Below are 23,737 nucleotides of genomic sequence, written 5' to 3' on the forward strand. Positions count from 1 at the left end.
GCCTCTGCTCTTCGCATTATACATGCTACCTCTAGGAGATAAAGCGACACGGAGTTAGCTTTCACTGTTATGCTGATGATACTCATCTTTATATTTCCTCAAAGCCTCATGAAACACAGCAGTTCCATCGAATAATGGAATGCATAGTCGATATAAAAAACTGGATGAGTAACAACTTTTTATTACTGTACTTGGACAAAACAGAAGTGTTACTTATTGGACCGAAAACCACCATACGTAACAAACAAGAATACTGCTTAACTATTGACGGATGTTCCATAAAACCCTCGTCAGCTAAGAATCTTGGCGTTCTATTTGATAGTAATCTGTCATTTGAGAGATACGTCGCCAACACCTGTAAAATTGCGTTTTTCCATCTTAAGAATATATCTAAACTACGTCATATGCTGTCAATGTCAGATGCAGAGAAGTTAATTCATGCATTCATGACATCACGACTAGATTACTGTAATGCACTGTTAGGTGGTTGCCCTGCAGGCTTATTACAAAAACTCCAACTGGTCCAAAACGTGGCAGCTCGAGTTCTTACACGTACTAAAAAGTATGAACATATTAGCCCGGTTCTGTCAACCTTGCACTGGTTACCTATAAAGCATCGCGTTAACTTTAAAATCTTGCTTATTACCTATAAAGCCCTACATGGTTTAGCTCCTCAATACTTGAATGAACTCCTTTTGTATTATAGTCCTTCACGTGCATTACGCTCGCAGGCGTCCTGTCAGTTGGTAATACCTAGAATTTCAAAATCAAGTGCAGGTGGTAGATCCTTTTCTTATCTAGCGCCTAAACTTTGGAATAGTCTTCCCTGCACTGTCTGGGAGGCAGACATACTCTGTCAGTTTAAATCTAGACTAAAGACGCATCTTTTTAATCTTGCACTACACTTCCATAATATAAATCCTCTGAGGGTTTAGGCTGCATTAGTTAGATCAACCGGACCCAGGAACACAACTGATGTACTTGTTGCATCAAAGAGTGCAGAACAGTACTCTACTGTCAGCCAGTCTTGTCTCATTGTTCCAAGGTTACCACAGCGAGCAGGATGCAGTTCATGCCCAGACTTGATGGTAGAGCGGAGAATGGGAAGCGGCGACCTGACAAGAGCTGAGATGATAGAGCTGGATAAAGAAGGACGTGGTGACTTGACACGTCTTCACTTCAAAATTTAAAATGCTATTAGGTTATTAATCTTAAATCTATAATTTACCTTATTAGTAAGTTTATTTATTTTTATTTAGCCTTGTTGTGCAAGCACTGTCGAGGTTGTGCAGAGGCAGCAGCTTTTGCCAGAGGGGAACTGGAATCCCCTGTTTGGGCCTGGGTTCTCCTGAGGTTTTTTCCTCGATTGGAGTTTTGGGTTCCTCGCCACCATTTGCATGCTGCTTTGCACTATTTGCCTGGCCAGGTGGGCTGCTTTAGAATTTTAAAGTTTTACTTAATTAATATTGCATATAGGAATTTATAGTCTGTTTAATATTTGACCTGTGTTTCTATCTCCTTTATCTTAAATGTGTGCTTTCACTGTGCATGTGTGTCTGTCTGTCTGTGTACGTGCTTGTCTGTGTGTGTGTGTGTGTGTGTGTGTGTGTGTGTGTGTGTGTGTGTGTGTGTGTGTGTGTGTGTGTGTGTGTGTGTGTGTGTGTGTGTGTGTGTGTGTGTGTGTGTGTGTGTGTGTGTGTGTGTGTGTGTGTGTGTGTGTGTGTGTGTGTGTGGTGTGTGTGTGTGTGTGCGTGTGTGTGTGTGTGTGTGTGTGTGTGTGTGTGTGTGTGCGTGTGTGTGTGTGTGTGTGTGTGTGTGTGTGTGTGTGTGTGTGTGTGTGTGTGTGTGTGTGCGTGCGTGCGTGCGTGCGTGTGTGTGTGCGTGTGTGTGTGTGTATGGCTGTCTTCTGTGTTTTCACCTTTTTCTTGTTTTTACAGGTATAACTTTAATTGTTTTGCTTATGGTCAATATGTCTCATGTACAGCTGCTTTGTAACAATGAAAATTGTAAAAAGCGCTATATAAATAAAGTTGAGTTGAGTTCACTTATAGTATCTGGCTGGCAACAGTGTTGCCATTACTGTAGAAATGCCTGGTAAGGGCTAACAGTGTAGGGTATATGAATACAGTTGTTTTTTTCATGTCACAATAAACTTCTTGTACAAGATACACTTCACTATGGGCGTGTAGACAAAAATGTTTAATTTTTTAAATATCAGACAACAATAAACAATGCATTTTGTTCTCCTATCATACAACATCAACATCATAAATTCATAATAGGGACTAAATAAAGAACACATGACAATTTTCATATAAAGAACCTTGATGTGTCAATCGCTTATTAAAAGGATAGTTCACCCAAACATTTTAATTTTGTCATCATTTACTCCGAACAAAGGCAGTACCCATTGACTTCTATTGTATAGACACAAAACCAATGCAAGATAAAGCTTACCACCGTTGCTCGGTTTTCACCATTCTTCAAAATATCTTTTGTGTTCTACAGAGGATTAGAAAGTCATACAGGTTTGAAACGAGGGTAAATGACAGAATTTTCATTTTTGGGTGAACTGTCACTTTTAATATATATAGACAGATATAGTGCATGTTTTTCATTTTAATGCTGTAAAATCCAATTATATTTTACACAACTGAATGCATTTTTGAAGAAAAAAAATAGGCAGAAATAAAAGCTGAAATATCTAGCACCCCCTCTTCTCCCTTCAGTGCTCGCTTTCACTCTGTCTGTTATAAAAGGATGATCATGTAAGTGCGCCATAACAAAGGCTAAAACAAATACAAATATCAATAAAAGCTCAAAACCAGCTGACAGAAAATGACCCGCAAGCTCTGTGTGATGCATTGACTTGTGCACGTTTTAAAGCCAATCAGCTTTAAACATAACACTCTTCAAATATACATGATCAGCGGAACGATCTTTCAGTAACTGATGATGTATTACATGAGAACTGTCATCCGGCAGGTGTTGTTATCACTGAAGCTCCTTTTAAGCCTGTTTACATGAACAGACACACTGCCCCTCTGTGGTCTGCCTGTTGTTCTCGTTAAAATGATTGTGCACCATATATAAAGTTCTTGCATTAGCAAGAGCTGCTGAGTTTGACTGCAACTTGACTACTGTTATGCATATAATAATTGTAAAACTACAATGTTTAGATGATTGGTAATTTTTTTTATAGTTGATTGTTGAAATGACCAAGGAAAAATAATATGTTTAGTACTATTTTAAAATATGTTCTTTTAATTTTTTTGTGGTTTTAGTGTGTGTAATTAATACAATTATATAAAAACTATTTTTATAAGTTTTTTAAAAGTCATTTTCGGTTACGGTTTTCGGCCAAGTGCATCCTGAATTTTCATTTCGGTGCACCACTAAAAAAAGAGTGCTTGTGAGGGCTTTGTTGGAAAGAAATAACAGAGGAAAACAAGACAAAATGGACACATAAGACATTAAAGAAAGAAAAGGCAAAGCATTCTTGAAGGCATTTTGATATAATTTGGCTAATTCTTTAGTAAATGCATTAACTAACATGAACGAACAATGAGCAATATAGTTTTTCAGCATTTATTCATTCTTGTTTATGTTGGTTTATCTCAATTCAATTGTTCATGTTAGTTCATAGTGCATTAACTAAATTGTCATATTTTAATTTTTTTTATAAATGTATTAGTTAACATTGAAATGAACAAACACTAACATAAATAAAAGCTGAGAAATCTACATGGTTAGTTCATGTTACTCGATGCATTAATTAGTTGTTAACAAATACAACCATTAGAGCTGCACGATTCTGGATAAATTAAAAATCACAATTCTTTTGTCTCAAATAGACATCACGATTCTCCTACTATTCTGACAGCTAAAAATAATGTAATATACTAGAGGTTCTGACAAAATATTAAGGTCCCTGTGAGATGAATATCTTTTTCTTTCTCTTTTTTAGGTCTTTGCTTGAAAATTATTTATGGTTGTACCACTATAGTTACTATAATGAGAAAATGGTACATTAGTGCTTACTGTAATTTTACAACCAATACCGTAGCTACATTAAAACCATGCTAATTTTCATAATTTTCATAATACTTCAACTGCAAAAGTTAAACCTCCTAAACAGAATTAGTGCATTAAAGTTACATGTATATTTATTAAATTTTGCTACAGAAGAACAAATTGATAAGGTGACATTTTCAATTAGAGGTCTGAGAGAAAGAAAGATTTATCAATTTGCTAATGTCATTATATGCAAATAACCTTGTCATTATGTTTCATATACAGATTGCTTGGAGATCTCTTTAAAGAAAGATACAATCGATAGAACATGCCTATTCTAACCTATAAACAGTAAAAATAAGATGAAAACATGACATTTTGTTATGCTGTTTCCTCAAAACTTGCTGGTCAACTTGATGAAAGCACTCTGATAGTGCAGCTTCTCTATTATAGTAAATAACAGTAATAAGTGCAGCACACTCTTTCATTGACCTGATATTGCCGTAATGATAGCTATAAGCGCGCACTCTGATTTGTCTGCGTTCAAAACTGCTTTCTCTGCTATAACGGCAGCACGCGGATCGTGTGGGTGTTTGACGATTAATTGTGCAGCTCTAACAATCGTACTGTAATTTGCCTATAATTTGTAATTACCCTAATTTGCAATTCAAATCAATTCTACATTCAACACAAAAAAACTTTTTTAAACCCACAACAACAGCTGGCCTGCAGCTAATCATCAGGGAATCTTTGATACCCAAGTTGTTTCATCAGGAACCCACATGTGTCCTCAATGAGTCTAATATCTCTCCTTGGCAAATTTTTACTCCATATGTTAATTTTGTCTGGTGATATTTCGCCCTCATACATTAAGTTATACAAGTTTGTGGATGTGGTGAACTCAAGCTGGTTTAAAGCTGAGGGTGACACAGGGATCCCTAAGAAGGAGTGTATTTTCTGAGCTGTGTCTTGCGGATAATTTACAACATCCTCAAACCTGACTTGGAGATAGGAATCCTCAGGTAAGGTCGCTGTAACTCTTAGAACAGCAGTGGTGTGAGCAAGCCACAGATGGGCCAGCAACAATACAGGATTGGTCTCTGAACGCGATGTGAGGCGCCACAGCATCCTAAATTCAGCCGCAAACTTTGTACATTTGTCTCCAAGCATGTCTTGTTGAAACATAAGAGCTAGGTGCTGTTGGATGTTTTTAAGGGCATAGAGGCTAGGTTTGCTGTTATATAGCATCATGTAGATCCATGCTCGAGGGTCCCTGATGATATGGATGGCCCTAAGAGAAGTGCCAACAACTTCTTGGACAAAGGGCAGTTTAAGAGCCCAACTGCCACTGCACAGATTCAGAACAACACAGGCATTTGGGTGTTCTGCCGTGTGTTTCCTCAGCTCTCTCACATACTCAATGTCTCTGTCCAAAGCAGCTCGCGCACGTCCTTTTATTTCAGCCACTGACTCTCTTCTTCTCAGCCTTTTCCTCTTGTGAGGGAGATTAACTCTCGGGGTCTGTTTGATATGGCTGCTTTCATAGAGTGGAATATTTTGCAAGAATACGTGGGTGTTGTGGACCAGTGAATGTAGCCAGGCCTGAATCATTTTAAAACGCCCATGCTCGGCTTCTGACCGAGTCCATTCACAAGCATCTACTAAAGAGTCAAATTCAAACTCTGTTTCTGGTATATCCAAGTGTTCTGTAGGAATGCTTAAGTAGACAAAGTCTGTATTGTTGTAAAAAAGCTGCTTCAGTATGTCTGATCCAGAGCCAGGTAGGGTTGTTATCACTACGGTGGGTAGAAGGAGGTTCATTTGCTTGCCGAGTTTAGGGTCAGTGGTGGATCCTCGCCACTTCACCCGACACAGGAGCTGGTCACAGCTGTTTGACACAAACAGCAGCTCGCTGGTCCACAGCAGCAACACAGAGAGCAGAGCGTAGCGCAACAGTCTACTAAAGCAAACATACATTTTGCGCTGCAGGGTCAGAATTACAATGGCCACAAACAGTATTACCCCGGCTAAAACATTTACCATAAATCCTTAGTCAAACAGATGATTGTGTAGCGTTGTCTGTTTTTTGACAAGATGCGCCCCCAAGCCAAAACGGATAGTGTGATGTTGGTCTTCGATCTTAGCATAGCCCCCAAATCCCAGATAGCCTGAACGGGCCCCAATGTCTTTGTGATTGGTTACTATAGAGACTATTTTCTCAGTATTGTTTATGATGATGGAAAGTTTGATTCCATTCTTACTGTTTTCAATGACCCTGCAGTTGGAAACCTTAATGTAAGGCCCATGCATTACATAAGCCATTCTAACAACTGAACCTGTGAAAGGAAAGGTGACGTTGATAAACTGTGTCCATCTCTTTTTGAACTCCGCCGCCTGCTCTACCTCCTGTATCTGTGTATTGGGGCTGTAGCCCTGATCATCGAACCAAAACATTTTGTAGTGAGCATCCCAGACATCCATCAATGCCCCATTATATATGTCTTTAAACCTATGGGGGACATATTTAAAGTCAATGTCCAGGTTGTGAAAAAATGCACTGACATTGTTCACTGGTGAGTCCTCCCTTTTCTCAACATGGTCGACTACCAGAAGAGTCTGTGAGTTCAGAAGAACCAGTGCTCGGTACACACTCCTTAATTTCATAGCTGTGGAATATGCCGCTACCGCCTCCCCACTCACAAACATAGTGTCTCTGTGTGCGGAGGCAGTGATTACCTCTCCTGCACAGTCTCCGACACCTTTGTCAGTCCATCGCAGCCACTTAGCACACTCCCCAAGCTGCCCTTCCCAAGGAGCATTACATTGGCTTGTTGGAGAGGGGCTGAACACCAACACGTTGTTTAAGTAGCTGTATTTGGGGCCATATAAAGCCTCAGAAACAAATACTTGTCCATTAGGAGCAAAAGTAAATGAGTTTTGGTCCGGATGCTCATGACCAGGGTTAAAGCTATTCCAGCCATCCACCCACGAGTAAGCTTTGGTATGGACGATGTCAAATACTGCCCGACCACCCAGCTTTCCAGATTTAAACGAGACAAAGGTATTCCCTTGAACCATAGGTAAACCGGCCCCGTAAGTCACCACACCCCAGTCTGAGAATATGTGCATCTTAGCCTGACTGTTCCCAACAGGGGGCTGTGGTATAAGTCCGGCATTATACCAGATAAACTCTGTATGAAGGGTTGCCCAGCGCTGGGCAAAGGACTGACCTAAAGGACCATCTTTGGGTCTATGCTTCCTTATCTGCTGTGCTAGCCAGTTTCCTGACCCATTCTTAATCACAAAAGAATCTAAAAAAACTAATTGGCTCTCTGGTCCATAGAACCAGTTGTAGTTTGAGTCCCCTATGCCAACCGTTCTCTGAAAGCCTGGCAGCAAAGTGGCATAATAAAACCAGAAATGATTTCGAAGCCAGTTGTTCTTTGTGTTGTCTATGTTGAAGTGGCGCTGGGCTAGAAAAACATACTGTGTGATAGATTTTGCTGTGTAACTACCAAATGCCACTCCCTCGTCCAAAGAGCCATCAACAACATGGTTCAACAAAAACATTGTCTTTTCCATGTAATTTACAGACACCTGTTTCCAAGTCATCGACTTTGTGTCATGTGCACCCAGAACTATTGCACCCGTCAAAATAGCTACAATATTGGTGGTTTGATGATTTTGTAAAAAGTGTTTCCCCCATCCCCTGTACTCTGACATCGTGTAGAGTTCTTCGGTTTCAGAACGTATTCTCTTCAAATAGAGCTCCCGGCGTTGTTCATCCAGAAACGAGTAGATGAAGTCAAAAGCAGTAGCAAATCCGCTGAGTGAATGAGCTGTCGGCACTTCTTCATTAGGTGCACTGGTTACTTTCCAGTCTGGATATTCTGACATTCTGTCCATAAACTTAAACAGAAATTGTAAGGTAGCAGTGTCTTCAGGATACAGCAAACAGTAGAGAGCCAGAGGTGGGAGGTTGTTGCCATAAATCTCATTCCAATTGTTTGTGAACTCGCTGTGCTTTGCTGGAGGCATGTAAAGCGGCCTTGAGGAGAGCATAGTCAACACTGCTGCCCGGATGACTTTAAAAACGTGGTTATGACTTGTGGTTGACCTTTGTCTCAACAGCGGTACATCATCTTGGCTAAAGTACAAGTTAGGGTGAAGAGTGGCTTTTCCTAGCTCTGGTGCATGGCTCCGGGTGAACTGGAACTGCTCAAAGTCACTAAAAGCATTAAATATTCCAGAGAAAGCAGCTCCCGCTGCTAAAAAAGATGCAAAAAAAATTGGGCACCATACGAACCTCCAAGCCACTATACACAACATTTTTTCTCTTTTCCTTATTGTATTTTTGGTGGCTATTAACATTCCACTGGCTAATCTCCTCATTCAAAGGAAAACATACAAATGGTGCCTATTTTATATAAAATATATCTATAAACTACGTATATATATATATATATATATATATATATATACGTAGTTTATAGATATATTTTATATAAAATAGGCACCATTTGTATGTTTTCCTTTGAATGAGGAGATCAGCCAGTGGAATGTTAATAGCCACCAAAAATACAATAAGGAAAAGAGAAAAAATGTTGTGTATANAAACGCCCATGCTCGGCTTCTGACCGAGTCCATTCACAAGCATCTACTAAAGAGTCAAATTCAAACTCTGTTTCTGGTATATCCAAGTGTTCTGTAGGAATGCTTAAGTAGACAAAGTCTGTATTGTTGTAAAAAAGCTGCTTCAGTATGTCTGATCCAGAGCCAGGTAGGGTTGTTATCACTACGGTGGGTAGAAGGAGGTTCATTTGCTTGCCGAGTTTAGGGTCAGTGGTGGATCCTCGCCACTTCACCCGACACAGGAGCTGGTCACAGCTGTTTGACACAAACAGCAGCTCGCTGGTCCACAGCAGCAACACAGAGAGCAGAGCGTAGCGCAACAGTCTACTAAAGCAAACATACATTTTGCGCTGCAGGGTCAGAATTACAATGGCCACAAACAGTATTACCCCGGCTAAAACATTTACCATAAATCCTTAGTCAAACAGATGATTGTGTAGCGTTGTCTGTTTTTTGACAAGATGCGCCCCCAAGCCAAAACGGATAGTGTGATGTTGGTCTTCGATCTTAGCATAGCCCCCAAATCCCAGATAGCCTGAACGGGCCCCAATGTCTTTGTGATTGGTTACTATAGAGACTATTTTCTCAGTATTGTTTATGATGATGGAAAGTTTGATTCCATTCTTACTGTTTTCAATGACCCTGCAGTTGGAAACCTTAATGTAAGGCCCATGCATTACATAAGCCATTCTAACAACTGAACCTGTGAAAGGAAAGGTGACGTTGATAAACTGTGTCCATCTCTTTTTGAACTCCGCCGCCTGCTCTACCTCCTGTATCTGTGTATTGGGGCTGTAGCCCTGATCATCGAACCAAAACATTTTGTAGTGAGCATCCCAGACATCCATCAATGCCCCATTATATATGTCTTTAAACCTATGGGGGACATATTTAAAGTCAATGTCCAGGTTGTGAAAAAATGCACTGACAATGTTCACTGGTGAGTCCTCCCTTTTCTCAACATGGTCGACTACCAGAAGAGTCTGTGAGTTCAGAAGAACCAGTGCTCGGTACACACTCCTTAATTTCATAGCTGTGGAATATGCCGCTACCGCCTCCCCACTCACAAACATAGTGTCTCTGTGTGCGGAGGCAGTGATTACCTCTCCTGCACAGTCTCCGACACCTTTGTCAGTCCATCGCAGCCACTTAGCACACTCCCCAAGCTGCCCTTCCCAAGGAGCATTACATTGGCTTGTTGGAGAGGGGCTGAACACCAACACGTTGTTTAAGTAGCTTTATTTGGGGCCATATAAAGCCTCAGAAACAAATACTTGTCCATTAGGAGCAAAAGTAAATGAGTTTTGGTCCGGATGCTCATGACCAGGGTTAAAGCTATTCCAGCCATCCACCCACGAGTAAGCTTTGGTATGGACGATGTCAAATACTGCCCGACCACCCAGCTTTCCAGATTTAAACGAGACAAAGGTATTCCCTTGAACCATAGGTAAACCGGCCCCGTAAGTCACCACACCCCAGTCTGAGAATATGTGCATCTTAGCCTGACTGTTCCCAACAGGGGGCTGTGGTATAAGTCCGGCATTATACCAGATAAACTCTGTATGAAGGGTTGCCCAGCGCTGGGCAAAGGACTGACCTAAAGGACCATCTTTGGGTCTATGCTTCCTTATCTGCTGTGCTAGCCAGTTTCCTGACCCATTCTTAATCACAAAAGAATCTAAAAAAACTAATTGGCTCTCTGGTCCATAGAACCAGTTGTAGTTTGAGTCCCCTATGCCAACCGTTCTCTGAAAGCCTGGCAGCAAAGTGGCATAATAAAACCAGAAATGATTTCGAAGCCAGTTGTTCTTTGTGTTGTCTATGTTGAAGTGGCGCTGGGCTAGAAAAACATACTGTGTGATAGATTTTGCTGTGTAACTACCAAATGCCACTCCCTCGTCCAAAGAGCCATCAACAACATGGTTCAACAAAAACATTGTCTTTTCCATGTAATTTACAGACACCTGTTTCCAAGTCATCGACTTTGTGTCATGTGCACCCAGAACTATTGCACCCGTCAAAATAGCTACAATATTGGTGGTTTGATGATTTTGTAAAAAGTGTTTCCCCCATCCCCTGTACTCTGACATCGTGTAGAGTTCTTCGGTTTCAGAACGTATTCTCTTCAAATAGAGCTCCCGGCGTTGTTCATCCAGAAACGAGTAGATGAAGTCAAAAGCAGTAGCAAATCCGCTGAGTGAATGAGCTGTCGGCACTTCTTCATTAGGTTCACTGGTTACTTTCCAGTCTGGATATTCTGACATTCTGTCCATAAACTTAAACAGAAATTGTAAGGTAGCAGTGTCTTCAGGATACAGCAAACAGTAGAGAGCCAGAGGTGGGAGGTTGTTGCCATAAATCTCATTCCAATTGTTTGTGAACTCGCTGTGCTTTGCTGGAGGCATGTAAAGCGGCCTTGAGGAGAGCATAGTCAACACTGCTGCCCGGATGACTTTAAAAACGTGGTTATGACTTGTGGTTGACCTTTGTCTCAACAGCGGTACATCATCTTGGCTAAAGTACAAGTTAGGGTGAAGAGTGGCTTTTCCTAGCTCTGGTGCATGGCTCCGGGTGAACTGGAACTGCTCAAAGTCACTAAAAGCATTAAATATTCCAGAGAAAGCAGCTCCCGCTGCTAAAAAAGATGCAAAAAAAATTGGGCACCATACGAACCTCCAAGCCACTATACACAACATTTTTTCTCTTTTCCTTATTGTATTTTTGGTGGCTATTAACATTCCACTGGCTGATCTCCTCATTCAAAGGAAAACATACAAATGGTGCCTATTTTATATAAAATATATCTATAAACTACGTATATATATATATATATATATATATATACTATAATATACAGTATATATATATATATATATATATATACTGTATATATATATATATATATATACTTTGCTTCTTTGGTTTCCAAAATTTTATATTAATGTGATATTAACAAATTGTCAGGATGTTTTCAATAAAAATAAACTCTGTAAATGCTTGCATGTCCTTTAATCAAACGAAACGTTTACAATCCTGTTACTCCACAAAAAAATTGTCATATAAGGTTTGGATCAGTAATCCGTTCAAGAGAAAAAAAGAAAATTCAGCATCAAATCATTTGTAATCCTTAAATTGGCGTTTCGGGCGATGTGGTTTCTATTTGAAGTGTATCTTATGTGATGCCCATCAAAAAAACGCATGCTCACTGTCTCCTCTGATCATGACAAACATCAACATCGAAATCATTATGCATCAGCATATCCAACATTACACCGACAAAATCGCATTTCACATCAATAATGTCCATCTCCGGGTGCGTCTTTAACAATTATTTGGATTGCAGACATATGTAGAGAACATAAAGAATATCCTTAAAAGCGGAGATTTCAGCGTTCGTGTAATAATCCTCAAATATGACACTCATGGTAAGCGAGTGTTCGCGGCATCCGATGTTCGTCGCACTTAGCTGTCCTGTCGCTTGTCTGCGGCTCCGTCAATGACACTGACGTTACCATAGCGACCACTGGCTGTAGAGGGCGCGTGCTGTCTCTCTGGCCCTGTCCCAATTGACACAATCCGGTCTTGTGGACCTCCTCTGAGTCTACACTTGGTGACGTCAGGAAGTGCAGACCTATAGGGCACTAGGCACGAGTCCACAAGGGTACATGGGAGTGCATTTTGGGACAGACTTGAGGACATCACGCCGGAAAGAGCAAGCGGTGCTTTTTAATCTCTCTCACGGTACTTTGTTGTCATTCGCTGATCAGTCTGCGCAGCGCCGCGTGAAGTCGGCCACTTGTTGTCCCATTGTTGTTATTTGGGAGAACTGGGACAGGAGCTGCCGGTTTTTGTTGTTCTGTATTTCATATGTTGATATGCCACCCGAGCATTATACAATAGATACTTATGTTTGTAATGCATTCATTTGTCGTGACGTAAATGCAACTGCTTATGTATTTGTTTGTATACACTATACTTAATGTGCGTAATGGGTTCTTAATATGCATATAGGTTGTTATTTAATATGTCTCTATAATACAGAATCTGTGTTGTTCAGCTTTACAGAGTCCAGAGACAACTAGATATAAATCTACAACAAAACATGGCTTATTACCTTAAGTAAGAAAATGCACTGCATTAAAAAAATTATTCTTGAATAGCTGGCTTAATAGAAAATAAATAAGCAATAATACGAATAAGTAACTAATTAAAAAAATAGAATTTTATCAAAACATACATTTAAAAATGTATCCGTCATGTTGACGTATATATATTTTTTTATCAATAGGGTAAATTACAATATGTAATAGTACAAAATTGCACAATGCCAATAACCAAAAAAAAAAAAAAACACATCAATTATACATCTAAAACATTAAGAATTTCATCCAGTAGCCGAGATGTCTTAACAGCTTTGCTATTGTTGCGTAATAATATTAAAGAATCAACTAATTCTTTATATCTGTGGAAAACAATCTACATTTGGTACAATTGACAAAAATTATGTATATGGTATTTTCCAAGTAGAATAAGAATTTTAAGAATATTACAATCCAAAACCAAGACCATTTTGTCAGTTATATTAATAAACTTATAAAATGTCTTAAAAATCAACAAAGAGATATGTTTACGTATATGTCTGACATCCACGACACTCCTCCCATCCGTTCTGTGATTGGGCGTTCGCAAGGATTCCTGGGTAGGGGACTTCAGTGGAGTCTGCGTCAATGCGGGCTTCGCCGAAGACCGTGTCGAGGGCACAAAGGAGGCGCTCGCGAGTAGACTTATGAGCGCTAGAAAGACAAATGGGACACTCTACAGACTCGTAGACTTGGCGAGAACGTGCAATTTAAGTCCACGAGACCGCAAGTCCACATGAAGTGCGCCATTTGGGACAGGGCCTCTCTCTCCCTTTCTCCTCCCACACACACTTGTGTTGGAGTACACGCAGCGCTGTGACCGATCGGCGTATGACATCAAAGTAGTGGAGAGCAGTGCTTACAAATCTCTATGGAAGGCCAGAAGGTCAAAAACGTCAGATGATAAAACGCTCCCTTACAAAAATGTCATGTAGTATTGCATATTATAAAGCATCAAAAGTACCATGCTGGTGTCATAATTGTGTCATATTGTGTTGTTCTTTAGAACGCTTTATCACAGGATTTGTTTTACAATTTAATAATATTCCTGCAATATTTTTGTGGTACTGTGTCCCAGATAACAAACCGATGTAGCATCAAGGTAGAATCAGAGCCGGATTATCCAATGGGCACAGGCCCAGGGGCCCATGCGCGCTTGGGGCCCAAGCAAGGGGAGAAAATTTCACATAACAATGTTATATTCATTCTGCCGTGTGCCTCTCTGGCCCGTACACAAAACAGTGTTTCTAACGTACACAAGTCTGTCTCTTGATTTAGTAACTTTTACGAGCCCTTTAGCAGCTTTTGTTCAGGAGAAGCACAAAGTGACAAATCTCTTTCCAATAAACCTTAGCTTTCATTCAGGGGGAAAATGTTGCCAGTGCTGTCCCGCGAGCGCAAGGTCTCTCTTTCCCTGCGCAGGGATCGTCTCAGTGAGCGGCAGGAAGAAGCAGCACATTCGACAGGTGACTCCTGAATGAAATGAGTACAAAACAGTACAAAACAGCGTTTCCAACAACTTGTCACTGTTATCGATTGTTTGAACATATAAACATGAACACATTTCGTCTGTAAATATGCACATGGTTACCTAGACAGAGGCTGTGTAAAAGAATATAGCCAAAATCGTCACCGTCATTATAAGTCAGAACTGACAATAGAAACTGAAAATATGTATATGAGAATGGCTTTATTGTTGTAAATGTAATCTATAGGCTAAGTTAGAATACGGTCATGGTTGTCTTTGGAATCTCAAAAGGTAAGAGATGTATTTGGTGGTGTTTCTTCTCCAATAACGAATTTAATATTGAAATAATGTTGATCTAACTGCCTTACTTTGCCAATATTTAGCCTTCATTATTTGAAAATCCAGAGTGCTTTTACATACATTGCAAAATGTTTACTTACACAGACTCTTACACAGAATATGCTAAAGAAGTATACCTATGTAACCGTGTCACAAAGTTAATGGATAAAAACCCCTAAACTAATTGATCCCAAAGAAAGGGTGTGGGTTATCTGATCCTTTTTAGTCGCTGGTAGAAATGTAATGCTGTCCCTTTAAGAGGCGATACTGAGCTGTCTCTGTCTTGTGTTCTTCTGGTGAGCAGCGGCGACTCGAACAGTGTTCGTGTGGTAAAGAAAGGATGCTTTTGAAGAGCGTGAGTGATTCAATGTGATAACATCAGTGTAAAATTCGAACAGTTTGTGTGTTTAACCTGTAGTACCAGTATTAATGTTATTTTGTTAAATCAAGATGGGAGAAAGTTGTTCATAAGGCCTTCGTGTGTGTTCCCGGACCAGCGGGACACATCGGGAGTGAGTGTTGTTTAATTTCTTTATTTCTCTTGAAACACTGGTCATGTGTATGCATGTTCTGTGGGAATGAGTACAAAAATAGTGTCATCTGAATGTAATTGGGTTCTAGGTTCGTGTACGACTTGTTAGTTTGATTTTCTATTTGAAACTGAACAAACAGAAATGGGAAAAACAGGAAAAACAGATTAAAAAAATGAGAATTCGGCTTGTTTTTTCATTTTTATGTTCATGATTAGAAAACAGATACACGGCTTGAATACTCTTTCCACATGTCGGCGGGAAGGAACGCCTTCCGCTGATTGGTCAACCAAATATCATCCCTGACGTCATCAGCTCCTCCTCCTCAGTTTGTTGGACAGAATATTAGTCCTCCGCTGCCGTACAGATCTCTAACATTAAACTGCTGTTTAAGGCGGATGTTTGACTGGGCGTTCTTCTGTGCAACCCAACGCATTTTAGAGAAAAGTTTATGTTGGAAATATTAATCAAATAATATTAACACGGTGTCAAGGTCTGCCACGACCGGGGGTTGTGGCAGCGAGGTGGAAGAACCCAGATGCAGGCAAACGTGAAGGGGTTAACAAGATATATATTTATTTTAAACAATAAACAAAAGTACAAAACAAAACACCCTTGATGGGGAAAACGAAAGGTCACCAAACAATGAAACAAACAACAGGACGTAGATTAACTGACACTGGGCTAAATACAAACTAGACAAGAACTAACACTTACTAAGACGAACGGGGAGTAATCCACAGCAACAAGGTACATACGTAGAACACAGTACAATCCACAAGCACAGGACAAAGAAACAAGAGGGAATATATAGGCACGACAAACGAGGGATAACGACACGGGGCAGGTGTGGGTAATAAAACACTCAGGGAAAGATAACAAGGAAACGAGAGGAGCGGGGCCAATGACGAGACACTGGAGAGAATGTATATTATTGTCAAAAGGACAATAATATGTTTCTCTCCACACATAACCAAAAGCTTTGTCATGGCTCTGCTACAGGACCAAGAAAAACATGACTAAATGAAGCAGAGCCATGACACACGGCAGGGTTTTTTTTTGCTGCCCAGAGGTAAAATTGTGTGGCAAAGCTCCGCGACTCACAGCCCGGAGCGGATGTGAATCACCATTTTTCCTTCAAGTTTAAATATGACTATAAATTTAGGTGTATCAGTTTCTGGGCTATACATGAATAGTCTGACTGAGCACATGCACAGCACATTCTGTAGAGAGCACACATTAGACATTGTGTTTAAATATGTGCTTAATGAAATGTTCTCAGAACAATTCTTTGTAACTAACCACATGGGTAACTGGGAAAAAAAAACTCTCCAGTGTAAAAAAGAAGTCAGGAGTCTGGAAAACATGTTGTTCATTGAGAGTTTTTGTACATGTTTAAGAAAGCAGGGTTAATTTACTGTCAGCTAAACCCCAGTAATTAACCCAATATTAAAATATATAAACTTCATGGTTATACTAGTGTATTTTACCAGTGTTGTGTAGGCCTATGCAGTGAAGGAAATTATTATTTGATCCCAAGCTGATTTTGTAAGATCTCTTTCTGTCGGTCTCTCAACGTTGTGTCGAGCCGACAGATGGGGTTCGTCCTTGAGAACCTATCGCTTTCGACTTCTTTAGAAAAGGCCAATGAAATTGGCAAATGAAATTTGCATGCCGGACTCCGCCCCCGGATATCCGGGTATAAAGGGGAGACGGCGTGCCTCATTCATTCATCTTTTGTTCTTCGGAGCCTTCTCTCATGATCAACAGACTTTGCTACAAATAGCAACTACAAGACTGCTGGTTCTACGACGTGGTGCAGCGGACTGTGCTTTCCTGCGGCGACCTCCCCTGGGCGTCTCGGCGGTTCAAGAAGTGTTCGAGTTTATTCTCTAAAAGAGCAAATTTCTCCAGCGTGGCATGTCCCGCTGTTCTCATGGGTGCAACACACTCATCGAGGGGCGGGACGGACACGAGGTCTCTCGGCTACGCGGTCCAACTCCCCAGATGCCCGCCCAAGTTTTGGGGCATCCTCTCAAACCTCAGTCAGAGGCAAAGATGCTCCCGTGCTTCGGGCCGAGGTCGCCACCCCTCTGGAGAAGAAGCGATTTTGCTCGTCCCTCTAGCCGAGATGTTCAACGGGTTTTACAGCCCGTACTTCATCGTCCCCAAGAAGGGGGTTGCTAGATCTGCGTACCTTGAACAGGCACCTACTCAAGCTGCCGTTCAGGATGCTCACGCAGAAGTGCATCCTGGCATCTATCAGATGTCAAGATTGGTTCATGGCAATCGACCTGAAGGACGCTTACTTTCATGTCTCGATTCTTCCTCGTCATCGCCCGTTCCTACGGTTCGCTTTTGAGGGTCGGGCATATTAGGACAGAGACCTCCCCTTTCGGTCTGTCCCTGTCCCCACGAGTCTTCACGAAGATCGTGGAAGCCGCCCTCACTCCCCTCAGGGAGAGAGGTGTGCGGGTACTAAACTATCTCAACGACTGGCTCATTTTGACACACTCACGAGATCTGTTATGTACACACAAGGACCTAGTTCTTCGGCACGTAGATCGATTGGGACCACAGGTCAACCGAGAAAAGAGCAAGCTCTCCCCTGTGCAGAGCATCCTCTTTCTTGGTATGGAACTCGACTCTGTCTCCATTACAGCGCGACTGACTACAGAACGCGCTTAGTCAGTGTTGAACTGCCTGGAATATTTCAAGCAGTCAACGGGCCTCCTGAAACAATTTCAGAGGTGGTACCTGGTGATACCCCTCGGGTTGATGCACACGAGAACGCTCCAACACTGGCTACAGAGTCGAGTTCCCTGGAGAGCGTGGCACATCGGCAGCAGGCGAATGGTGATTACGCCTCTCTGCCGATGCACCCTTAGCCCTTGGTCTTCAATGATCTTTCTACGGATGGGGGTTCCTCTCCGACAGGTCACGAAGCACCTCCCTGCAGGGTTGGGGTGCCGTGTGCAACGGGCACGCAGTGTCGGGGCGATGGACGGGCCCCCGCCTGCGCAGGCATATCAACTGCCTAGAGTTGTTGGATGTGCTACCCGCACTGAAGGGGCTACAACCTCTCGTGCAGGACAAGCACGTGCTGGTCAGGTCGGCCAGCACAACTGCCGTAGCATATATCACCGGCCAGGGTGGCGTTCGCTCACGGCAGCTTTCACGACTCACCTGACGCCTCCTCCTGTGGAGTCCGCAGGTGAGCAGATCCCTGCTAGCCACACATATCCAAGGCGACCTGAACCAGACAGCCGATGCGCTCTCTCATCAGTTGACGCCTCGCGGAGAGTGGCGACTCCACCCCCGTTCAGTCCAGCTCATTGGGTACAATTCAGGCAGGCTCAGGTAGACCTGTTCGCCTCCCTGGACACCACCCATTGCCTGCTAGGGTACTTCCCGTCCGAGGCCCCCCTCGGCATGGATGCTCCAGCGCACAGCTGGCCGTGGGACAAGCGGAAGTACACCTTCCCCCCAGTGAGCCTCATTGCAAAGACCCTGTGCAAGGTCAGGGAAGAGGAGCATCAGGTGTACTAGTTGTGCCATACTGGCCCAACCGGACTTGGTTCTCGGAGCTAATGCTCTTGACGACAGCTCCCCCCTGGCCGATTCCCCTGACGAAGGACCTGTTTTCCCAGGGGAAGGGCACATTATGGCATCCCAGGCCAGACCTCTGGAACCTCCATGTCTGGCCCCTGGACGGGACGAGGAGATCCTGAGTGGCCTACCCCCTGCGGCTGTTAAGACCATCACTCAGGCTAGGGCCCTGGCCACAAGGCATCTCTTCTCTTCTCGCCTCTTCTCGTCCTGGTGCTCTTCTCGAAGAGAAGACCCGTGGAGTTGCTCGATCGGGAACGTGCTGTCCTTCCAGAGACTCGAGAGTAATCTCTCCTGTTCCACATTGAACATGTATGTAGCCGCTATTGCCGCTTATGACGACCCAGTTGCTGGTAAGTCTCTAGGACAGCACAACCTGATCATTTGGTTCCTAAGGGGCGCGGGAAGGCCACCGCCTCACCCGTGCTCCGTACCCTCTTGCGACCTTGATGCGGTCCTGGAGCCCCTCGGAGATGCCGCTCTTTCTCACCTCACGATGAAGACAGCTCTCCGGATGGCGCTCAAGAGGGTAGCGGACCTACAAGCATTCTCTGTGTCCACAGATTGCCTAGAACTCGGGCTCGGTGATTCTCATGCTACCCTGAGACCCCGGCCCGGCTACGTGCCCAAAGTTCCCACCACTCCCCCTAGACACCAGATGGTGAACTTACAGGCGCTCCCCACCGGGGAGGAGGATCCAACCCCATCCATGTTGTGTCCAGTACGCGCATTGCGCCTCTACTTGGACCGCACACAGAGCCGCAGGAGCTCTGAGCAGCTCTTTGTCTGTTTTGGAGATCAGCAGAAGGGGAGGGCTGTCTCAAACAGATATTGGCGCACTGGATCATGGACGCCTTCACTACGACGTACCTGTCCTAAGATCGTCCGTGCCCACTAGGTGAGAGCTCTCTCCACACAAAGTATAGCCTCCTCGTGGGCACTGGCTCGAGGCGCCTCTCTGGCAGACATCTGCAGAGCTGCGGGTTGGGCTACACCCATCACCTTAGCGAGGTCCTACATCCTCCGCGTAAAACAGGTATCAGCTCGAGTCTTGCAGGGCATCAGGCAAGACTGGCGGTCTGTAGGGTGTACGCCTATGACAGTACCTTCACCCCTTTCTTTTAGGTGGGTCAGCGTACTAAATTAGCCTCCCTTCTTCCCCCACTGGGTGAACAACAGGCACTCCATTCATCACTAAGCAATCACCTCCTGCGGGCGGGCTGGGCAGAGCAGCCCTGCCCCTTAGGCCAGGTACCAACTGAGTTATCCACAACATAGCTCTAACCGGACCTAGTGCTACAGGACGTTGTAACCCCCCAGCAGAGCGGTTCCGTCTGATGTATCCTCATGATTGGTTCCCACCTTGGTACCCCATGACCTTCACTAGGTGGACCTCCACCTTGCGGTTAACTCCTTGAGTCCTCACATTCCTCCCATGAGTTCTTCCCTAACTGTGAGACCATGTTGGTATATCCACTAAACTCCTCCCTACGGTAGGAAGTGGTCTCTGTAGCGCATCCCCCATTTGGGGAAGCAGCGCTTACCCAGTGGCCTTACGGTACCGGGCGGCTTCTCACTGTTAGAGAAACAAGGTCGCCGCCTGTGAGGCCGAAGGTAGGGGCCTTCCCACCTTTCAAGAAAAGCTCTGGGACCCCCTACCTACCCACTGGTAGGTTACAATTTCGCGGTAGCGCTCACGGCTGACACGCCCAGGCCAGTCACCATCGCTTCGCTAGAGATTGTGACAGGGCACAGTGTTGTGGCGTTTTCCATAGGAACCCCATCTGTCGGCTCGACACTACGTCGAGAGACCGACAGAAAGGGAACTTCTTGGTTACGGATGTAACCTCAGTTCCCTGATGGAGGGAACGAGACGTTGTGTCCTTCTTGCCACAACACGTGCTGCCCACTGCAGCAGTCGTGAGAGGTCTCAGGCTCTCCAGAACAAAGGTGAATGAATGAGGCACGCCGTCTCCCTTTTATACCCGGATATCCGGGGGCGGAGTCTGGTATGCTAATTTCTTTCGCCAATTTCATTGGCCTTTTCTAAGTAGTCGGAAGCGATTGGTTCTCAAGGACGAACCCCATCTGTCGGCTCGACACAACGTCTCGTTCCCTCCATCAGGGAACTTAGGTTACATCGGTAACCAAGACGTTATCATTGGTCATAAGCACAAGTGCACATAAATCTTGCTGACTTTAAGGGTCAAAGGAGAAAAAAAAACATCCATAACTGAAATGCCAGTAATAATTACATCATTTACCACTTCATTTTCGATTTGCAAATTTGTGACCAATCTCTCTGCACTTCCCCTGGTGCCTGCTACTTCTATCAGATCACAAACTAGTACCCGCATCAATCGTAACAGAAGTTATCTCGAAATTCGCATCATCTAAATCAAACAAGTGTGAGAGGTCACAAATGTAGTCGTACAAAGATTTTACGGTGCTGTGATAAACACCACAACTCGTCGCAGTTTTGTGAGCATGAGAATCTACAAAGGCATACCACGAACCCTCCTTAATGATGGCACACGTGTTGGCACAAATAGTTAAAAGACAACCGTCAGCACTTAGTTGAGCTTGCTGTAGAGCAAAATTAAGTGGCATGGCCACATCGTTCAAGGCGTTGTCGTACTGGCTAACGTTAACAATTCTGGTGAGAGACTCTGCGTACTCTATGTAAAATACAGTATCACCCAACACATGTGTCCTTGGCAATTCGTGGACTGCAATGTAATGCCTACCCATGAATTCCTGGTCATTTACGTTACCGTAATGTGTCAAAGCTTCATAAAGGTGCGTTGCTTCCACCAAGACATCTTCGAGATCTTGTGTCATCCAGGTCAGCACGTTCTTTATCTTGCTCATCAACACTGCTGTCAAACTTATGGCACCGCATTGTCTGTTGCGTGAATTTCCAAAGCGGGCATCGGCTTGATGAAAGGAACCTTTCAGAAGCAATTTCTGTGGAAATTTTGAACGTGCAGTTAAAACATCCAAAGCCTTTTCATTAGATGTATTAGGAAGTAGGTTTAGTTTCAGGTTTGTTTGAATCTTTTCATACTTTTGTTTTAGGGGAAGTGGCGGAACCCCTGCCAAAAGAACCTGCACATTCCCTGGATTTGAGGGTGCGATGTTCTTTGCTAAAGGGGAAGCAATGTCCCCTGTGCCTTTTTCTTCCAGAGGCGGCGACCGAACCTCTGCTTGACTTGTTTTAAGAGGAAGCAGTGCAGCCTCTTTTTTAGCTTTACGCTCTGCATTTACCCTCTTGGCAATAGCAGACCTCTTCTTGGGTCGCGGCATCTGTTAATTTAAATAGTATTACTGCATGTAGATGTACAAATATTGAACAACTATAGTATGTACATTTACAACACAGATAATTCACTAGTTCAGACACAAATGACCATGTGGCAAACTATAATATCTCACATAAACGTGAATCAATTACACAATAAGATGCCATGTGACTTTAATACAAATCTTATTATGCTTATAAAATTTGAGTAGGCACATAATGATCTAAAAATAAAACTATGCTGTTAAAAACCTTGGGTTGTAGTATTTATTCAGAACTTCCTAAATGTGCATTACCATATAAAAAGACGTTTAATTTACCTTGACAAAAACAACTCTTATAAGGTATGCATAGTTAAATATGCTAAAAGCATAGCCTACTCAAACAGCATATTACGACAAATTTTAAATGCAAAAATATAAAAATTCTTCACTTACCTCGATTCTTTAACCACAACATGAAAATGAAATTTCATTCAAAGACCAAATTGGCATCCTAATGTTAATTTAAAATATCGTTCAAATTGAGAAATAAATAAAAAAACAACATTCATGTATATTGATTTCATGCTATTTTAGCAACATTTATTACAGTAAACATTTTATTAAATAATTTGATCAACTTAAACCCTACTACTAATTCATCCACATGCAAATGATAAAACCTTGACATCTATGTATTTGCAATTACATATATTCATATCACTCACATATCATCCTATACACAGAGGAAACAATCAAGCCATCCACCTTTTTTTAATGTTCAAATAACAATGTTCTACATACTTTTCACAACATTCATTTGACGGAACATTTGTTGTCACGGTTGCTGTCACGACCGGGGTGGTGTGACAGCGAGAAGAACCCAAGCGCAGGCAGCGGTGGTGAAGGGGTTTAACAAAAGGATTTAATACAAGAAACAAACAAAAGCCCACAATGGGGTATAAAAGTACAAACAGGATAATAACAGGACGTAAACGAACTTTCAATAAACTGACATATACAACACTAGACATAAACTAAACTGAACACTTACTAGACTGACAGGAATTTGACGACAGGAACAGGTACACGAGGTTGAAGCACAAGAATACAAACAAGTCAAAACACGGGTAGCACATTAGTGGCACACTGAAAACAATGACCGAGCACAGGACAATGAAACATGAGGACTATATAAAGGGTAATACAAATGAGGGATGATATCACAGGGAGGGTGACGGGCAGGTGACAAGATGCCTGCTTCCAGTACGCTGGGGCAGACGTTGTGGATACGTCCTGCCCGCACTGCGGGCGGTGACGATTCAGACATTGCGTCACAGGTGGCTGTGTTCCCACGGGACTCAGCCACCACCTCGTTTGCTCCCCGTTCCGTGGCGGCAGGACTACGGCCCTGCCGTCCGCTATGGCAAGCAGCGAGGGTGAGATGAGGATTACTGTGAGCGATAATCCGCCAGCCACGGCTCACGGACCGTTCACACCTCGTTTCGCTCGTCTGACCGTTCCCCAAAAAGACGGTCCGCCGTCTTATTCCTCAATCACGTATTCGGACACGATGCGTGATGATGAGAGGTCTCTTGCAGCATCGGGGGGTGACGTACTGCCATCCGACTCCGACGATTCTTCGGGCTCCCTCCCTCGGGGGGTCGAGCCCAGGAAAAAGCGGATGTCGAGATGTCGGCCATGCTTTCCCGGGCCGCCGTGAG

At 43.1% G+C, this 23,737-nt stretch overlaps 2 protein-coding genes across 2 annotated transcripts; both read right to left on the reverse strand.

Annotated features, from left to right (window-relative positions):
* Positions 1 to 2,186: 2,186 nt before the first annotated feature.
* Positions 2,187 to 8,428, reverse strand: LOC130550501 (dermatan-sulfate epimerase-like protein). The gene is given in 1 exon segment (XM_057327982.1): positions 2,187 to 8,428. A coding segment is annotated over 1 exon segment (3,660 nt). The 5' UTR covers positions 8,407 to 8,428; the 3' UTR covers positions 2,187 to 4,746.
* Positions 8,429 to 8,637: 209 nt separating this feature from the next.
* LOC130550500 (dermatan-sulfate epimerase-like protein) lies at positions 8,638 to 22,037 on the reverse strand. Its single transcript, XM_057327981.1, is given in 4 exon segments — positions 8,638 to 11,281; positions 21,248 to 21,409; positions 21,506 to 21,698; positions 21,840 to 22,037. Coding segments are annotated over 4 exon segments (2,772 nt in total). The 3' UTR covers positions 8,638 to 9,062.
* Between the last annotated feature and the right edge of the window lie 1,700 nt (positions 22,038 to 23,737).

Source organism: Triplophysa rosa, unplaced genomic scaffold (assembly GCF_024868665.1).
Source record: "Triplophysa rosa unplaced genomic scaffold, Trosa_1v2 scaffold34_ERROPOS112264, whole genome shotgun sequence".
Lineage (NCBI taxonomy): Eukaryota > Metazoa > Chordata > Actinopteri > Cypriniformes > Nemacheilidae > Triplophysa > Triplophysa rosa.